The sequence below is a fragment of the Bison bison genome, unplaced genomic scaffold (genome assembly GCF_000754665.1).
Source record: "Bison bison bison isolate TAMUID 2011002044 unplaced genomic scaffold, Bison_UMD1.0 scf7180017864029, whole genome shotgun sequence".
Lineage (NCBI taxonomy): Eukaryota > Metazoa > Chordata > Mammalia > Artiodactyla > Bovidae > Bison > Bison bison.
Window position 1 is genome coordinate 4,078,779 of NW_011494601.1, and position 18,073 is coordinate 4,096,851.

Genomic DNA, 18,073 nt, shown 5'->3' on the forward strand with positions numbered 1-18,073 from the left:
TGTGTAAAAAAAAAAAAAGAGAGAGAACAGAACCACTCAGATCAGATGGTGCTCAGTGACCTTGAAGACCCTAAAATGTCAACAGATTAGGCTGTGAGAAGTTAGATTGGGCCATGGGGAGGACCCCATGCAGGGGGATGCTGCCATGACCAGAGGGGCAAGAGGAGGCCAGTCGCACAGGACTTGGGGAGGAGCTTCTGGGAAGGAGAGCCGTGGGTGCTGCGGCCCAGGTGTCTGAGACAGAGGTGATGGGCTCAAGGGACAGAGTAGGAGAGCCCGGGAAAGAGATGGTGAGTCAGGAGGAAGGCACAAACCCTGTAGGGCCTGTGGCCATGATGCAGAGTTTGGGTTTTATCCTGAGTGCAGTGAAGACCACTGGAAGGCTGCAAGCACTGACGAGATGGAGTCTCACAGCTAGAGGAGGTCACTGTTGGGCAGGCCAGCCCTGACCTGGGCTATGTCGTCTCCCCGCCCTCCACTCTCCAGTCTCCTGGGCAGGCTTTCCTGAGGGAGGTGCAGGACTCTGTCCTCGGTGCCGTCCAGCTTCGCCCTGCCCACCTTCTGCAGGATTCAGGCCTTCTGCAGTCCCTTCTGCCTGGTCCTGGCCCGGGGCTTGCAGGGCCCTCTGTGCGCGGCTGTGGGTGGTCAGTGTCCTCAGCTGCCCGGGAGCGGCTTCTGGGTTGCTTTGAGCTGGCAGAGGGCCTCGGGAAAGCCAGTCACTTGGTCCCATCCTGGTCTTCCTCCCGAGCTCCTCACCTGTCTGCTTCTCACACAGTGTCCAGCACCAGGGCCGCCTCAGCCTGGACCTGAGCCCCAGGGCCTGCAGCGACTGCTCTGACATGAGAGCCTCCCATGGGTCCAACTCCCTGCCCTCCAGTGCCCGCCTTGGTAAGTACGCTACTGGAGCCTTCTCGCCGGAGCAGGCACCAGCCTTCCTTTGCATCCACACCCTCATGCCCAGACCTCCCGGTGGCCCCTCTCCTGACCTGGGGCCGAGGCTGACTCCATTCTGCACCCAGAGCCCTTTCCTGTGGCCTTCCTGCAGCTTCCCACGGTGGCCATGCAGTTGCTCTGATGATCTCTAGCCCAGGAGCCCTGCTCCTACCCTGAGGTCATTCTGGGGGATGTTGCGTTGCTGTTCAGAGAATGCCACCTGGAGTCGAGCCTGACAGTTATCCCAGGACACTCATGTGGGGCTGCTTCCAGCCTTGTGGAGACAAGGCCACAGTGACTTTTGTCACCTGGGTTACCGTCTGCTCGGGGCTGGAGCCAGACTTGATACCATTCTGCGGCAGCCTCCCCCTGCACAGATTATTCACATGCTGGGGACTGAGCGTCTGCTTTCCCTGACGGTCCCACGTTGAGACACCCCCAGGGACAAATGGCCGGGCCCGCTTACTTCTGTGTAACCGTGTGTCTTTCCTGACTCCTAGGGTGGTGGGGAGGGAGTGAGGGGCACTGTTCAGTCACAAGCCTAAGCTTTTGTCTTCTTGTGGAGCCACAGGGTCTTCCAGCAATTTGCAGTTCAAGGCAGAACGCATTAAAATCCCATCGACGCCGAGATACCCGCGGTCTGTCGTGGGCTCTGACAGAGGTGAGGTCTTCCTCAGTGCTTCCCTCCCCTGCTGGCCCCTCCGTCCTCAAGGTGGGGGCTCTGGGCACCGCTCACAGCTCCCCAACTACCTCCGCCATCAGTAATGGCCGGCAGGGCAGGCCTCAGGCACCTGCGCTCACGGCCGTGTGTCTGGGCCGTCTGGCCCGCACCCGCCCGCCCCGCAGGCTCGCTGTCGCACTCGGAGTGCAGCACGCCCCCACAGTCTCCCCTCAGCGTAGAAGGCCTGTCCTCCTGTAGCCAGTCCCAGACCTCAGCCGCCACGTTGCCCAGGATTGCTGTCAACCCTGCTGCCCCCGGGGAGCGCAGGAAGGACAGGTGAGCAGGCCCGGGGGACGGGCGCCCCTGTGGTGGGCCAGCGCTGAGTCCTGGGAGGTGCTGGGGGTTGGGGAGGGTCCACAGAGTTGACCTCCAGCGAGGCCGCTGCAGCTTGGGTGGCCTCGCATTCGCTGGTGTCTTGCTGCAGGACGTCATGAGGGAGTCCTGTGCGCTCCTGATGCAGGAGGAGGGGTGCACCTGGCTGGCTGGGAAGGCAGGGTGAGCTCTTACACTGAGTGCCCGCAGGCGGAGGTGGGGGGCTCCAGCAAGTGATGCTGGCGTCGACCTGACATTGTGATGGAGTGATGCCATTCACTACCTCCCAGGCCCTTGTTTAAGCACTGTCCACATAGTAAGTTGTGCAATCCTCGTGCAACCCCGTGATCAGCAGTGTCAGCACTGACCCCATTTAAGGGGAGGAGGCTGAAGTTGGGAATTTGGAGTAGTCTGTCTGTGCTCACTTGGTTAGCGATCAGCCAACCTTAATCAGAATCAGACTCGTTCTTATCCTTTGCTTTTTGACCCCAGAACGTAGCTGCATTGCTTGACCTCTGCCCCCAAGCTTATTGTGAGATAAAACACACGTAGGAAAAAAAGTGTATGAGGCATACACGTACAACTTAGCCATTTATTGGTTCATTTTGAAAAGCAGCTGTCCCTCCAGACGTGCCTCTTCTCAGGGCCATCCCTCCCTGCACAAACTCTGTGGGCTCCTCATCCGCTTCAGTTGTTCTTTAGAGTGGGATTCACCAGATCGGATTTCTATTTAAAGGGTTCTCTCTAGATGGTAGTGGGAGATAGGATTAAGCTCAAACTTACCTTTATTTAATTACTTGCAAGGACTGCAGCTCCCCTGGTGGCTCACATAGTAAAGAATCTGCCTTCAGTGCAGGAGACGCAGGTTCAATCCCTGGGTCGAGAAGATGCCCTGCAGAAGGCAACGGCAACACACTCCAGTATTCTTGCCTGGGAAATACCATGGACAGAGGAGCCTTGTGGGCTACAGTCCACAGGGTCCTAAAGAGTCAGGCACAACTGAATGACCAAGGACTAGAGCTACTTTCCTCTACTTCAGTCCAAAAAGCCGAGGGCCCTTGTAGCTATGAGCCATAGAAACGATGCTGCTGGCTGGGCCCGTCATTAAGAAAACCTCATCTGACTTGACAGTCTGAACTTGTGAGACAGCACACCAAGCAAGTGTGAACTGGAGCGCAGCTTGTGCCTGTAACTGCCAGCAGGCCCCCGGGGGGTCAGGCGCAGTTTGTATGGATGTGTTCATGAGAGCCTCACCTGCATTGTGCAGACGGGAGCACACACTGGCCCTGAAGGGGTGTGGTTTTACTGAACCCCAGCTCAGGTCTTTGAGGGAACAAGATCTTCCCCCCAGTATGGTGGGTTCCTCAGAATCAGAAGGGGCCTTGTCTTATGCAATTGGACATCCCCTTAGCTTCCTCTACAGAGCACAGAGAACCGATGTGTGTGAGCGTGTGTGTGTCAATGACACCTGCCTTCATGGTGCTTAAATGACATCAAGTTTAACATGTGTGTGACCTGGCTGAAGGACGGATTACTCATTAAAAATAGTCCCTCTTTTCTTCAGTCTAAAATACACTATCATTATTGAAAACCGGGTAAACAATTGAATCTCTGATGATCAGCGGTCCCCAGCCTCTTCAGCACCAGAGATATATTTCATGGAAGACAATTTTTCCATGGACCAGGGTTGGGGGAGATGGTTTCAGGAGGATTTAGAAAGAAAAAAGGTTGCATAATTCAGGGGTCCCCAACATCTGGGCCTCAGACCAGTACCTCCTGTCAGATCAGTGGTGGCAGTAGATAAGAAATAATGTGCATAATAAATGTAATGCATTTGAATCATTCCAAAACCATCTTCTCCAACCCTGGTTCGTGGATAAATTGTCTTCCATGAAATTGATCCCTGGTGCTGAAAAGGTTGGGGACCACTGATCATCAACCAAAGATTCAATTGCTGTTATTTAACCTTTTGGGGGGGGGGGGGTGGTGCGCGTGTACAAGCGGGGGTGTGTGTGTGTACATGCGCACACACGCAAGTATTACATTTACAGTGTAAATGCATTTTATCTTATTTTATATACGTAAAGATTTCCTCCTTAATGTTATGTTTCAAGCTATTTGTAATACTAAGTATATTTTATGAACCTCTTTTACAAAGAAGCTTTATTGTTTTGACAAAACTCTGCATATTATAAAAGTTTAAATTATTCAGGAGGTTAAAAAGGAAGGATTACCTCAAAAAGGGCTCCCCGCTGCCCACCTGCCCTTCTACACGTGGATTCACACCCACCCACGTGCTCTGGAGGAGGGGACCTGGGGGCGGTGCTCTGCTTGGAGCCCAGGCTGCGTGCAGCGCAGCCCTGGTGGCTCAGTGTCATGCAGCTGTCTGTCTGTTACATTCCAGGCCTCCGTGGTTGTCTTTCTCCTCCAATCACCCCTCTCTTCTTTCTAACCCTTTGCACCTTCCAGATGCCTCCACCACCACAGATCCCTCCTGAGATTGCCTGCGGCTGCCAGGCCCAGGTCCTCCTCGCTGAGGAGTCTGAGGTTGGCCCGACAGCAGGGCCCCACCCCAGCCCCCATGCCCCTCATTCCCTCAGGGCGGTGGGTGGCAGCCTGGGGCCAGCAACTGCATGGTGTCACCTTGCTCCCAGCCTCCCCGACCCCTTTTAAATGCCTCGGGTTTGCAGCAGCTTAATTTCATGATCAGTTTACATCACCCTGTGTACTGGTAAATATAAAAACTGGTATTTCACATTGTCCCTTTGGGGGTAAACATCATCCCAGAAAGCACTTCTTTTCCTCCGAGGGCATCTGAGACCCCACTGGAGGTTTGTAAATTGCACATCGTGAGGCCATTCCTCTCCAGTCGTGGAAGCCTGCGTGCCCTTTCCCTGCGTATATCAGTGCTTATAGTTCACACGGACCACTCTGTGACTTTGGGACTGATGCCTCTGTGTCCACCGTGGGGGTCGTGTTTGTATTGCATGGGTTGTGTGGTGCATGGGTTGTGCATCACCACTGTGTGAGGGTGGACTTCATCATGTGCCCATCCAGCTGTGTCGTCATAGGAGCGTCCACGTTCCCTGGCCCTCTCTGCATAGCGAATGCATGCCTGACCTCAGACCCTCCCCAGACCTTCCCTTTGAGTCTAAGTCCCCAAAACCATTGGCTCTCTTCCAAGGCCCTATGTGGAGGAGCCACGCCATGTGAAGCTGCAGAAGGGCTCGGAGCCGCTGGGCATCTCCATCGTGAGTGGGGAGAAGGGTGGCGTCTACGTCTCCAAGGTGACCGGGGGGAGCATCGCTCACCAGGCTGGCCTTGAGTATGGGGACCAGTTACTTGAGGTGAGCGGGAAGCCGCCCTTCTCCCCCTCCCCTCATCCCTTTCTGAGTCCCAGGACCTCCTCCGTGCCCTCTTCTCTCCTTGCTGAGCCCGTTCTCCGTGTTTCCTAGTTCAATGGCATCAACCTGCGGAGCGCCACAGAGCAGCAGGCCCGGCTCATCATCGGGCAGCAGTGCGACACCATCACCATTCTGGCCCAGTACAACCCGCACATGCACCAGCTTAGCAGCCACTCCCGGTCCAGGTGAGGTCCTGGGCCTCCGAGGGGCATCTGGGCTGCGGGAGGAGAAGTGGAGGCCACAGGTGTGTGGCTTGCTCTGAGGAAACCATGTGCAGCTGCAAGCTCTGGGGATTCTGCTGCCATGAGAGGAGAGTTGAGCAGCCTTGGGCTCTGGAGAAGAGACATATCAAGGGAGGGTTTCCCCTCCAGAAATGGGGTGTGGAAACAGGTGGCCAGGCATCCTGTGAAGCAGGATGCCCCGGCACACGTGTGTGGTAGCCAGGCACTGAGGCCTGAGGTGGATCCTCACATTGAGCGGTCCGACCCCTGTCCGTGGGCAGACGCCGGACACCTGCCTTTGTGCTGCAGGTTGCAGGACAGGTAAGCAGAGAGAGAGAAGTGCCCCTGTGGTGCAGGGGTGGGGCTGAGATGCTCAGACACAGGAAAGGGGAGCAGCGGATTCATGTGTCCTCAGGCTCACTGTTTGCCCTCAAGTTGAGGATAGGCAGATCATGCAGGTGGACAACTGAGTCCAAGCTGCCAAGGCACTTGCTCTTTTCAGGGCTCAGATCATAGAGCTGTGTGACCTGGTCTTCGTTCACATCCCAGAGCCCAGCACCACCACAGCGGGATGGCTCTGGGCAGCTGCCTGCCATTCCTTATTCTTCCTGTCCTCTGTCCCCAGCTCCCACCTGGACCCCGTTGGTATTCACTCCACTCTCCAGGGCAGCGGGGCCACCACCCCAGAGCATCCCTCTGTCATTGACCCGCTGATGGAGCAGGACGAGGGCCCTGGCACACCCCCAGCCAAGCAGAGCACCCCCAGCTCCAGGTCAGTAACTGCTTGCCAAGAGCCTTCCGTCAGTGCACCTGGGTTGAGCGGGGCGGCCAGGAAGGTCATTTTTATAGCCCCTGTGCATCCTCTGAGGGATGTGGTCCCAGCGCTGCCCTGCATTGCAGATGGCACACCAGCTTGTCAGGATTTGGTGTGGGGAGCATGCCAGTCCTTTTCCCTCTCTCTCTCCTGCCCTCTCTTTTTTCTCTAGTTTTTCCACTGACTCAATCCTGGCTCTACTTTTTTTCTTTTTCTCCTCCTTTTCTCACTTCACTTGTTCTCAGATGCTGAATCCCACAGTCCTCACCCATCCAGGCTGGGGCTCTGGCCATCCACAGCAGTGTTGCCCCCAAGGAGCTCCTGGTTTGAGGGTGGTAGATCAGTGAACAGGCGTGTACAGCACAGCTGAAGTGCTGGGAGGGGGACCGGGGGCCATGATGGAGCATGGCTGGGAGCTGAGTGACAGTGTTCAGGACGAGCAGGGGTTACCCACGCAAAGGGTGGGCATGGAGAGAAGTCAGGAGGAGGGACCAGTGGTAGTGTGGGCAGGAGGAGGCCCTGTTCTCACAGGAACTGGAGGGGAGGTGGGGCGAGGGCTGTGCAGGCTGGGTTGGGAGGTGTTCCTGCAATCCTGGACGGAGCCCTTTCTCTGGCATGGCGTTGATGGACTCCTCACGGAAGTTACAGGCTGGAGGCTGGGGCCTCTTCAGGGCTCTCCTGCTTGTGACCCTTCACTGTGCCTGTGAGGGGTGCACTTCAGTTCAGTCATGTCTGACTCTTTATGACCCTGTGGACTGCAGCACACCAGGCCTCCCTATCCATCACCAACTCCTGGAGCTTGCTCAAACTCATGTCCATCAAGTCAGTGATGCTCTCCAACCATCTCATCCTCTGTCATCCCCTTCTCCTGCCTTCAATCTTCCCAGCATCGGGGTCTTTTATGAGTCAGTTCTTCACATCAGGTGGCCCAAGTATTGGAGTTTCAGCTTCAGCATCAGTCCTCCAATGAATATTCAGGACTGAGTTCCTTTAGGATTGAGTGGTTTGATCTCCTTGCAGTCCAGGGGACTCTTGGGAGTCTTCTCCAACACACAGTTCAAAAGCATCCGCTCTTAGGCGCTCAGCTTTCTTTATGGTCCAACTCTCACATCCATACATGACTACTGGAAAAATGATAGCTTTGACTAGACGGACCTTTGTTGGCAAAATGATGTCTCTGCTTTTTAATATGCTGTCTTAAGTTTGTTATAGCTTTTCTTCCAAGGAGCAAGTGTCTCTTAATTTCATGGCTGCCATCACCATCTGCAGTGATTTTGGAGCCCAAGAAAATAGTCTGTCACCGTTTCCATTGTTTCCCCATCTATTTGCCATGAGGTGATGGGACCGGATGCCATGATCTTAGTTTTCTGAATGTTGACCTTTAAGCCAGCTTTTCACTCTCCTCTTTAACTTTCATCAAGAGGTTCTTTATTTCCTCTTCACTTTCTGCCATAAGGGTGGTGTCATCTGCGTATCTGAGGTTATTGATATTTCTCCCGACAATCTTGGCTATACTTGCCTGCAGCAAAAGTTTTGTCACTCTCTGGCTGCTCCCCTGAGGTCCCACTCATCAGGCTCCATTGCTGCCCCGTTGCCTTTGCTCAGTTTATTTGCTAGCCTTTCAGTGTCCCTGTGTTGTGAGTTCCTTGGTGGCTTTTGGTTCAGTACCCTCTGGGCCATAGACACTGCTCAGTAAACATTTGCTGAATGAGTTGTGGCCTGGAGGTTACCCCGGCTCTGACTTTCTCGGGAGAATAAAATTAGGAAAACAAGTGCAATCCAGGTGGGTGAGATGCAACCCGCGACGTGTGATGGACAGCTGGGCTGGAAATAGCGGCGTTGATGTCCACTCTGTCCCTGAGTGGCGGGGTGACCATGGCTGTGTGTTCACCTCTGCCTCATCTCAGTGCCCTGCCTATAAACCGAGCCACTACAGGTAGAGTCTGTGTCAGCCTCACTCCTGGCTCCTGGTTCTGGGGCCTCATGAGACCTGAGAGGGGAGCAGAAAATGGTCAGGGTGTCACCACCGTTTCGTCTTTGTTCGCGCCTGCCTCCCTTCCTGTGCACAATTGAAGAGCTTCGTTTTCCTTCCTGAAAGGATGGTGGGAGATGCCACCAAGAAGACCCCAGAGCCCCGAGTCGTCTTCATCAAGAAGTCGCAGTTGGAGCTTGGCGTGCACTTATGTGGAGGGAACCTGCACGGGGTGTTTGTGGCCGAGGTGGAGGACGACAGTCCTGCCAGGGGCCCCGACGGCCTCGTGCCCGGGGACCTCATCCTTGAGGTAAGTTCTGAGCTGCCGAGCAGCAGCCAGGCTGCCCTCTGCCCACGTGTCGGGCTTCCTGCCGTCCCAGGTGACATGGAGGCGGGGGAGCACAGCCTGGCATCCCCCTTGGGTGTTGAACGCTACCCAGACCCACTCTGGGTAAATATTAGGGAAGCAGGCATATTAGGCATGTTAGGACCCAGCTTGGGCACTGGCATCGGGAGGGCAGATGCTCTGCTCCTGGCAGCAGTAGGACCAAGACTCTAGTCTGATGGTGAGCACCATCTCCCTCTCACTGGGTCTCCCGTTGGATGGGGGAGGCAGGTTGTAGGTACTGAAAGCTACAAGGAGCTTTAGCAAGGGGAAGTGCCGTGTTTCCAGTAGGCCTCACTGGCTGGGAGGCTAGAACAGGGTGCTGGGAGCAGTTGAGGGCGGAGCAGGCACTCGGTAGAGGCCTCAGCCTCTGTAGACGTGCGGCAGATGGATGCCCAGTGATGGGGATGCTGAATCTTCTCCTTATCCCACTACTGGCCCCTCACGGGTGCCCAGGCCTCCCTGCTTCTGCCCTCTGACCCCCGTCTCCATCTCTGGGTAGTATGGCGGTCTGGATGTACGCAGCAAGACAGTGGAGGAGGTCTACGTGGAGATGCTGAAGCCCAAGGACAGCGTCCGCCTGAAGGTGCAGTACCGCCCTGAGGAGTTCTCCAAGATTAAGGGCCTGCCTGGCGACAGTTTCTACATCAGGTATCAGTGGCCAGGGCTGCCAGGAACTTGGGGCTTGGGGAGGGGCTTTTGATGGAGGCTGTTCCCTGTGAACGTCCCTGTGTTTCTTGCCCTTGAGGGATGGGACTATGAGCATTATTACTTGGGCCCCAAATTCTAAGCTTACTTAGAAAAACCCTTGAAAGCTCCTCGGGTGAGACAGGCTCTCTCTTTAGGGTTTTGGGCCTGGGGAAGTTTGAGGCCGCTGAGCCCCGTTTTCTTGTGGCCTGTGCCCCTCTCTGGGTCTCCCCTGACTCAGTCTGCACACCCCTCTGCAGTGTGTGTGGATGTCGCAGCATCTGGAGTGCCCTGAAGGAATACATGAAAAGGGCAGAGTAGGGGGTGGGGCACAGGCATCAGGCATTTTCTAGGAGGCATGCAGCTTTCTTCATGAGATCTGAGGCCACACAAGAATGGCAATTACTGATTTACTGTGTACCGTGAGGTACGGGGTCCCTGTGTCTAGGTACACCCTCCTCAGTCAAGGATGGCACGCTTCCATTCTGAGAAGTTTCCGCTGTGTAGGAAGCATCGACTTTGATGTGGGAGGAGTGCAAATAGGAAAGACTCTTTTGGAAGTGGAGATATGGCCTTGGTCCTTGGCAAAAAGGCTTTTATCTGATGGGCGTGAGGGGCTCGTGATGCTCCCTCCTTTGGGAACTGCTGCTAGAGTGGGGAGAGATGGGTCCTGATCGTGGTCTGGGGAGAGCTTAAGAGCAGGAGAGTGGGCCTCGGAGCTTGGCTGTAAGGGGCGGCCTGTGGCCTGACTCTTCCCCTCCATCTCCCGGTCCAGGGCCCTGTATGAGCGACTGGCAGAGGTGGAGCCTGAGCTGAGCTTTAAGAAAGACGACATCCTGTATGTGGATGACACCTTGCCCCAGGGCTCATTTGGGTCCTGGATGGCCTGGCAGCTGGATGAGAATGCCCAGAAGATGCAGCGCGGGCAGATCCCCAGCAAATACGTGTGAGTGTTCTAGAGTCGGCCTGGGGCTGGGGCGGGCGGCGCCCGTGGGGACATACCATGTGATGGCGCCTGGGCTGCTGGGCGCTTATTCTGATGTCGTCTCAGCTTCTGCTCTGTAAGTTTTGCCAAAGTCGCTTGTCCAAAAAGCTGTTCCAAGTTTAGGTCAGTGATGTATCCAAGTCAGAAGTATAGGGCAACTTAGGAGACATGCTTTTTTTAATTATGTTTGTTGAGATATAATTCATGTGCCATGCATTTACCCAAAGTATGCAATTCTTTGGCTTTTAGTGTTTTCACAGATACGTGCAACCATCACCATAGTCAATTTGAGAATATTTTCACCATCTCAGAGAGAAGCCTTGTACCCTTCAGCTACCCGCCTTGTTCTGTCTACCTGCCCCGTTGCTAACCCTGAGCCACCACTGGTCTCCTTTCTGTCTCTACAAGGTTCCCTGTCTGGACTTTCCATTAATGGAGTCATACATACAGCACATGGTCTTTTGTGACCAACTCCCTCTACTTGGCATGATTTTTTTCATGGTTCTTCCGTGTTGCAGTGCATTTCTATGCTTTCCTCCTTTTTGTGGCTGGAATTATACTTTTTAGTGTCACAAGGGAAGGCTGTCTTAGCAGCTCCCTCTGACCCTCACCTGAATATAGGAGTTGGCCTGCTCTGAGAACTGCCCAGCATTGGTGTGGGTGCCACCCCAGAGTACTGGCACCAGGGGGTCCTCGGGGGCTTGGGTGCTGAAGTGGCCAGGAAACCTACAGAGGGTTGGGGTGGGGAGCCTGGAGCCCCAGCGTTGATCCTCCTCGCCGCAGGTGGGCAGGGCGACAGGCGACGGTCCCTTGGCCCTTCCCAGCACTGCTGTGCTCTTGTCTTCAGAATGGACCAAGAATTCTCCCGGAGGCTCAGCATGTCTGAAGTCAAAGACGACAGCAGCGCTGCAAAGACGCTCTCGGCGGCTGCACGCAGATCCTTCTTTCGAAGGAAACATAAGCACAAACGCAGCGGGTCCAAAGATGGGAAAGACCTCCTTGCACTGGACACCTTTTCCAATGACTCCATTCCACTCTTTGAAGGCAAGTGACTGAGCTGGCTTCTCCAGCGGGCTCTCAGGCTGAGGTTTGCTCTTGACCACAGAAGCCTCACTGCAATGACGTGAACAAAGACAGGGGTTTGCTTTTCTCAGACATAATTGATCAAGGAGTGTGTCTGGGTTGGGATGGTGGTGCTGCAGTCCTCAGAGTCTACCACCTGTAGGATGTGTCCTCTGTCCTTAAGGTCTCCCCATCTCCTGCCATCACATCCATGTTCAGGCAGCAAGAAGAAAAGGGCATGGCAACGGTGTGCCTCTTTAAACAGCTTACCTGGAAGCCCCCTCTTCATTTTCCACTTACACCTCATTGACTGCTTGCAACTGCAAGGGAGGCTGAAATGGCAAGGTTTTCACTGGTGCCCTGCTGGCTTCAGTAAAGCAGGTTCTCCTAGTAAGGAAGAAAGGAAGATGGATATTGGGTGGGCAAAAAGCAGTTCTTGCCCGGTGCATTGCCTCTAGTTTGTTTTGAGGTTATTCCAGGTTGCTTGGTGGTAACCAGGGGCCACTGTGCAGATCTTGGCCTTTCTGGCTTTACTCCTTACAGGATCCTCCCAGGGCCAGGCACCTGCCCAGTCCTGGGGTTGCATGTCAGGGAGTGTCAGACATCCTTTGGCAGGTCGCCCTGTGGAACGGTATATTTGTCCTGTAAAGCAGGAGGCTCTGATGAATGCTGCTCCCTGGACCCCCGGGTGTGACCCCTGTCCTGGAAGGTGTGCCCTCCCTGATAGGCAGGCTGTGGGCGGGGTGAGGGGGCAGTGGGCCTCAGAAGGCAGGACAGCTGGCTTCCTCCTCCCCTGCTTCCTCACCTGTTATTTCAGGTCTTCGACACAGTGAGTTGAATGAGTCCCGCCCTTGTTCATGGCCCACGGACATGATAGTCAGGTCAGGGGTTGGCAAACCAGAGTCTATGGGCTGGATCTGGTTCACTGCCTGCTCTTAAATGGCCTTCAAGCTGAAAATAGGTTTTTACATTTTTAAATTTAAAATGCAAAAAAAAAAAAAAAGACTGTCTTTTCAGAATAATAGTTGCTTGATTCTCCCTTCTCTTTTCTTCTGTAGACAGCATCTCTGGTGTATGGTGTATATCCAGTAGATGTCTTTGGAAAATAGCCATTTGTCTAGTCTGCAGTTCTTCAGAGTTTTTTTTTCATTCTATGTTTTTAAGTTATGGGGGTGTTCCCAGGTGGCGCTGGTGGTAAAGAACCCGCCTGTCAACGCAGGGGACATAATAGGGAGCCCCCTCCCTCCCTGCCCCCAGCCCCCTCCCTGCCCGTGGTTCAATTCCTGGGTCGGAAAGATCCCCTGGAGAAGGGTATGGCGACCCCCTCCAGTATTCTTACCTGGAGAAACCCATGGACCAAGGACCCTGGCAGGCTATAGTCCACAGGGTCACAAAAAGTCGGACATGACTGAAGCGACTTAGCGTGCACACACGTATTTTGAAGTTGGCTTTAAAGTTATATCTTACTGTTAAATTGACCCTTTTATCATTATAAAATGTTTCATCTCTAGTAATGTTTCTGGCCTTAAAAAAGGCTAGAAAACTATTTCTATTTTGTTACAGTATAATTATCACACGAACTTTCTATTGGTTAAGTGTTTGCATAGTTCATCTTTTCCCATCGTTTCATACTTTTTTACAGCTTCATATTTATGTGGCTCTGTAAGCAGCATGTAGGGTTTTTTTTAACTCACTATGACACTTCATCTTTTTTCATTTTATTGAGACATGTGTATAGAAAAATGCAAATACATCTATAGAAAAGTGTACAGCCTGAGATGTTTTCACATTTGAACACACCAGTGACAGTCTTTATCCTTTAATTGGAGTAGTTAATTACTGATTAAATTATCACTGATATATTTACCATCTTACTGTTTGTTTTCTGTTATCCTGCCTGTTTTATGTTCCCTTTCTTTTCTTACTTTTTTTGGATTAATCAAGCATTTTTGTTATTCTGCCGCCTCCTCAATCTCTTAGTTTTTATTAGTTTTGTTTTATTCTTTTGGGGGTGGTGATTACAGCAGCCCTCACAATGTGTATCTGACCTACTACTAACATGAATCATGACTTTGACCACTTCCTCAGTAATTTTAAAACATCAGAACACCATGACTTCCTTACCTCCTTCCTACCTTTTGCTTGATTATCATTTTCATTTTATATGTATTTTTAAATCCAGCAGTGTTATTAATTTACACATCAGTCATTCACTTATGTTTATCCTTTCCATTATTCTTCATTCCTTCCTGTCATCCTCTTTCCCTCTCATTTTTTCTTTCTGATATATACTCGCTTCAGCATTTTTTTTTTCCAACTTGACATATAACTGACATATATTATTGTGTAAGTTTAAGGTGTACAAAACAATAATTTGATATGTGTATGAGTTGCAAAAGATTAACCACAATAAGGTTAGCTATAGTTAACATGCCCTTTGCGCGTGTGTTTGTGTGCTCAGCTGCTCACTCCTGTCTGACTCTTTGCGGCCCCATGGACTGTACCCTCACCTCATGTAATTACCATTTTCTTGTTATGATCTTTAGCATTTCTTCTGATGCAGGTTTGTTGGTGACAGTCTCAGTTTCTTAGATTTTCACTGGATATAGAATTGTAGATGGGTCGATGTTTATGCATTTTAAAGATATTATTCATTGTCCTCTAGCTTTCACTGTGTATTCATTTCCTGGGGCTTTTGCAACATATGTTACAAGCTTTGTGGTCAGCATAGTATGCATTTATTCTCTCTCAGTTCTGGAAGCCAGAAGTCCAAAATCAATACTATTGGGCCAAAATCCAGGTGTTGGCAGGTCCATGCTTCCTTGGAGGCTCTAGGGGGGAATGTTAGGTCCATGGGTTTATAATGTTGTTCAAGTGCTGTTTCCTTATTGATTTTCTGTCTGATTGTGCTGGCTTTCCCAGGTGGTGCTAGTGGTAAAGAATCCTCCTGCCAGCGCAAGAGACATTAGAGATGTGGGTTCAATTTCTGGGTCAGGAAGATCCCCTGGAGGAGAGCATGGCAAACTACTCCAGTATTCTTACCTAGAGAGTCCCATGGACAGAGGACCCTGGCGGGCTACCATCCACAGGGTCACAGAGAGTCGGACACGACTGAAGTGACTTAGCACTGCACTGGCTGTACCATCCAGAATTGAAGTCAGGGTGTTGAAGTCCTGTACGGATACTGTGTCGTCTGTGTCTCCCTTCGGTTTCATCAGTGTTCACTTTACTTATTTGGGAATTCTAGGGCTGGGTACGCATATACTTACGATTGATGTACCTGTTTGCAGAAATGATCTTTCTATCATACTATAATGTTCTTTGTCTTTGGTGACAGTTTTTGTCTTCCAGTCTATTTTGTCTGATACAATCATGGTCACTCCTGCTCTCTTTAGATTCCCCATTTGCATGAACCATTTTTTCTTGTCCTTTCATCTTTAGCCTATGTATGTCCTTAGATCTAAAGTGAGTCTCTTGTAGACAGCGTATAGTTGGATCTTTTTTATTTATGCATTCAGCCAATCTGCATCATTTAATCGGGGCATTTAATCCATTTATACTTAATTGCTCATATGAAAGAGTATGTTTTAGTTGTTTTCTATATGTCTTGTTGCTTTTTCATCTTTTCCTTCCTTGCTGCCTTCTTTTGTATTTCATTGATTTTTTTTTTTTTTTTGGTTGTAGTGACATGTTTTAATTTCTTTCTCATTTCCTTTTGTGTATATTTTATAGTTTTTTTTTGGTTACTATTGTAATTACATAAAATATCTTTAGGTTATAGCAATTCATTTTAAACTGATGATAGCTTCAATCTTATATAAAAGCTACATCTCTGTGTTCCCCTCCACCCCTTTATGTTATGGATGACACTGATTACCTCCTTTTATATTATCTGAATATTAGGTACATAATTACTTTTATGCTTTTGATTTTAATATCCGTACCAGTTTTAAAAGGAGTCTACATACCTCCATTAGGTTGCTTCCAGATTATATGTTTGTATATTTACCCTTCCCAGGGAGTTTATTTTCTCTGGGCCTCTGACTCTGGTTGGATATTGTGCTTGTGAGAGGCTTTGGAGCCCTGTGGTTCTGTTATTATGAGGACTTCTGACAAAGCAGATTATTCTGAGAGGATCAGAAAACTTCTAAATTGGTGCCCCTCAGTGTGGAATGTTAATAGTCATTACGGGAGAAGACGATTCTGTTGAGCTGAAGACATGGTCTTAATGTCCATACACAGAGAAATGGTAGGTGCAGTGCATTCACATTTTAGGATGTTACAAAGGATAAAAGGGGATCAGTGTGAGTCAACAGGGATGCTTTCAACAGAAACGTAAGACTGAGTAAAGAGGGGGTTACAGAATATTTATTGTCTGTCATTTTTGTTGGACATACGTATTTTCCAGGTTTTATGAGCACATAAAAGGGTATACTTTATAGTCATGTCCGACTCTTTGTGACCCTACGGACTGTAGCCCGCCACTCTCCTCTGTCCATGGGATATACTTTGAATCCTCATAACCAGCAATGATGCTAGTTGAGAGGAAGCTGCCAGGGACCAAGACTGGAGAAAGGGGGTTGGAGAGGATGCCTAGCTTACCTGTCACGGTCAAAGCTTTAAAAGAGGGGATGTTATTATCTCTTCTTGGAGGAAGTTCTTTGCCCTGGGTCTGTGCTATTCTTTTAAAAGTTTTTAAAAGTGTTTCTGAGTTGCCAGCACAGTGATTGGTACCCGGGAGGTGTCAGGAAGATATCTGCATGCTGGTTTTAGGCTATCTCTTTCTGTGAGCATTTTTTATTCATTTTGTGGAAGGGGAGACTTAACTACATGTATCAACTAGGATATTGGTTTGAGTGCTGTAACTGAGACCAAATAACAATGGCTGAAGCATGATAAGAAGCTTCTCTGCCACATAAAAGTCTGGGTTGGTAGGTAGTCCCTTGGAGGCAGCTCTGTCCTGGGGACCATCAGGGAGCCAAGTCCCTTTTGTCTCGTGTCCCTCTTATCATTTCCTGGGGGTGGGTTGTCATCTGCAGGGTCAGAGCTGGGTCACTGCCCCTGGTCCTGTCCGTTTCAGCTCATGGGAAGGGGGATAGTTTGCTCGCTGCATGGGGCAGGTCTGGGTCACACGACCCACCCCGCTCAGGGGAGGTGGCACCTGTAGAGAACAGAACGTCTAATGGTGAGGGGACCGTGCGTTGAATGCACATTGGAGAATTTGAGCAGAATAAAGTGCTGCAATGCCTCAGGTGTCCAAGGAGTGGGACATGGTGCAGGAGTGGCCATGCCCTGGTGCCCAGGGTGTGGGACTCTCAGTGCTAAAATTGGGCGAGTCCTAGGCAGACCGGGGTGAGCTGGGTCCCTGGCTCTGGATCTGTGGAGTGAAGGAGACAGGTCTGCCTGGGGTAAGCAAAGTCAGGGGAGCAGTGGGTCCCCAGCCCCTCCCGGCCCTCCCTCTGCTCCAGGTGGGTGCCCATCCTCTGCTGCCCTCTCTCCCCCAGATTCAGTGAGCCTGGCCTATCAGCGGGTCCAGAAGGTGGACTGCACCTCCCTGAGGCCCGTCCTGATCCTGGGGCCCTTCCTGGATGTGGTGAAGGAGATGCTGGTGAACGAGGCACCCAGCAAGTTCTGCAGATGCCCCCTTGGTAAGGGCGGCCCTCAGGCCTGCTGGGCTGTGTCTGTCCCCGTGTTTGTGTTCACCTGCTTCCGGGGTGGATCTCATAGAGTTTTCATCCTTCTGACTTGGGTCGCATCAGAGTTCAGCCTCTGGCTCTTTCTCTGGGAGTGAGGCTGGCAGGGCTGGGTTTCCGTGCAGTGCTTTCCCCGCCTGTGCAGCGATGGCTCACGGCGCCACACCTGCTGATTCCTGTGTCTGTGCTTTGCAGAGGTGATGAAGGCCTCCCAGCAGGCCATCGAGCGGGGCGTCAAAGACTGCCTGTTTGTCGATTACAAGCGGAGGAGTGGCCACTTTGACGTGACCACTGTGGCTTCCATAAAGGAGATCACAGAAAAGGTACCATGGGCTTTCTGGGTAAGGTTTCTGAGGCCAGGTGGGGTGGTGCTTTAGAATGTTCGTGTATCTGGGTAAAGGTGGGAAAGGGGTTTGGAGTTGGGTTGTCCAGACCCCACATGGCCCCCGTTCCCAGCCTTGGCCATCATCAAAGCTGACAGCCTGTGGGGAGAGGTTTCCCTGGATGAGGTTTCCCCACCGGGGGTCACACGCCCTCTTCATGTCAGAATGGTTTTGCTGCCTTGTTCCTCAGTAGCACCTCATGTATTCACTTAGAGGGTGAGGCCGGGCAGTGTCAGGTGAGGAGTGGGGCCCCTCCATGGCAGACAGAGGCTGAGTTCCTGAGGCTCAGCCCTGCCTCTGCCCGGGTGTTCACCTCTCCCTCCCTGCAGAACCGGCACTGTCTCCTGGACGTCGCCCCGCACGCCATCGAGCGACTGCACCACATGCACATCTACCCCATCGTCATCTTCATCCACTACAAGAGCGCCAAGCACATCAAGTGGGTGCCCGGCTCCTCGGGGGCTTGGCCCGGCCTTGCTGGGCGTGGGGGGTGGTGGGGCA

The 18,073-nt window shown here is 51.8% G+C and overlaps 1 protein-coding gene across 1 annotated transcript in view; it reads left to right on the forward strand.

Moving 5' to 3' along the window:
* DLG5 (discs, large homolog 5 (Drosophila)) overlaps positions 1-18,073 on the forward strand; it is a 131,424-nt gene that overhangs the window by 109,332 nt on the left and 4,019 nt on the right. Inside the window, exons 19-31 of the mRNA XM_010834197.1 lie at positions 776-888; positions 1,499-1,594; positions 1,780-1,930; positions 5,151-5,313; positions 5,422-5,555; positions 6,217-6,363; positions 8,504-8,687; positions 9,265-9,413; positions 10,225-10,395; positions 11,282-11,478; positions 17,001-17,144; positions 17,385-17,512; positions 17,902-18,011. Coding sequence (XP_010832499.1) covers positions 776-888; positions 1,499-1,594; positions 1,780-1,930; positions 5,151-5,313; positions 5,422-5,555; positions 6,217-6,363; positions 8,504-8,687; positions 9,265-9,413; positions 10,225-10,395; positions 11,282-11,478; positions 17,001-17,144; positions 17,385-17,512; positions 17,902-18,011 — 1,887 coding nt within the window. The remainder of the gene's footprint in view (positions 1-775; positions 889-1,498; positions 1,595-1,779; positions 1,931-5,150; positions 5,314-5,421; positions 5,556-6,216; positions 6,364-8,503; positions 8,688-9,264; positions 9,414-10,224; positions 10,396-11,281; positions 11,479-17,000; positions 17,145-17,384; positions 17,513-17,901; positions 18,012-18,073) is intronic.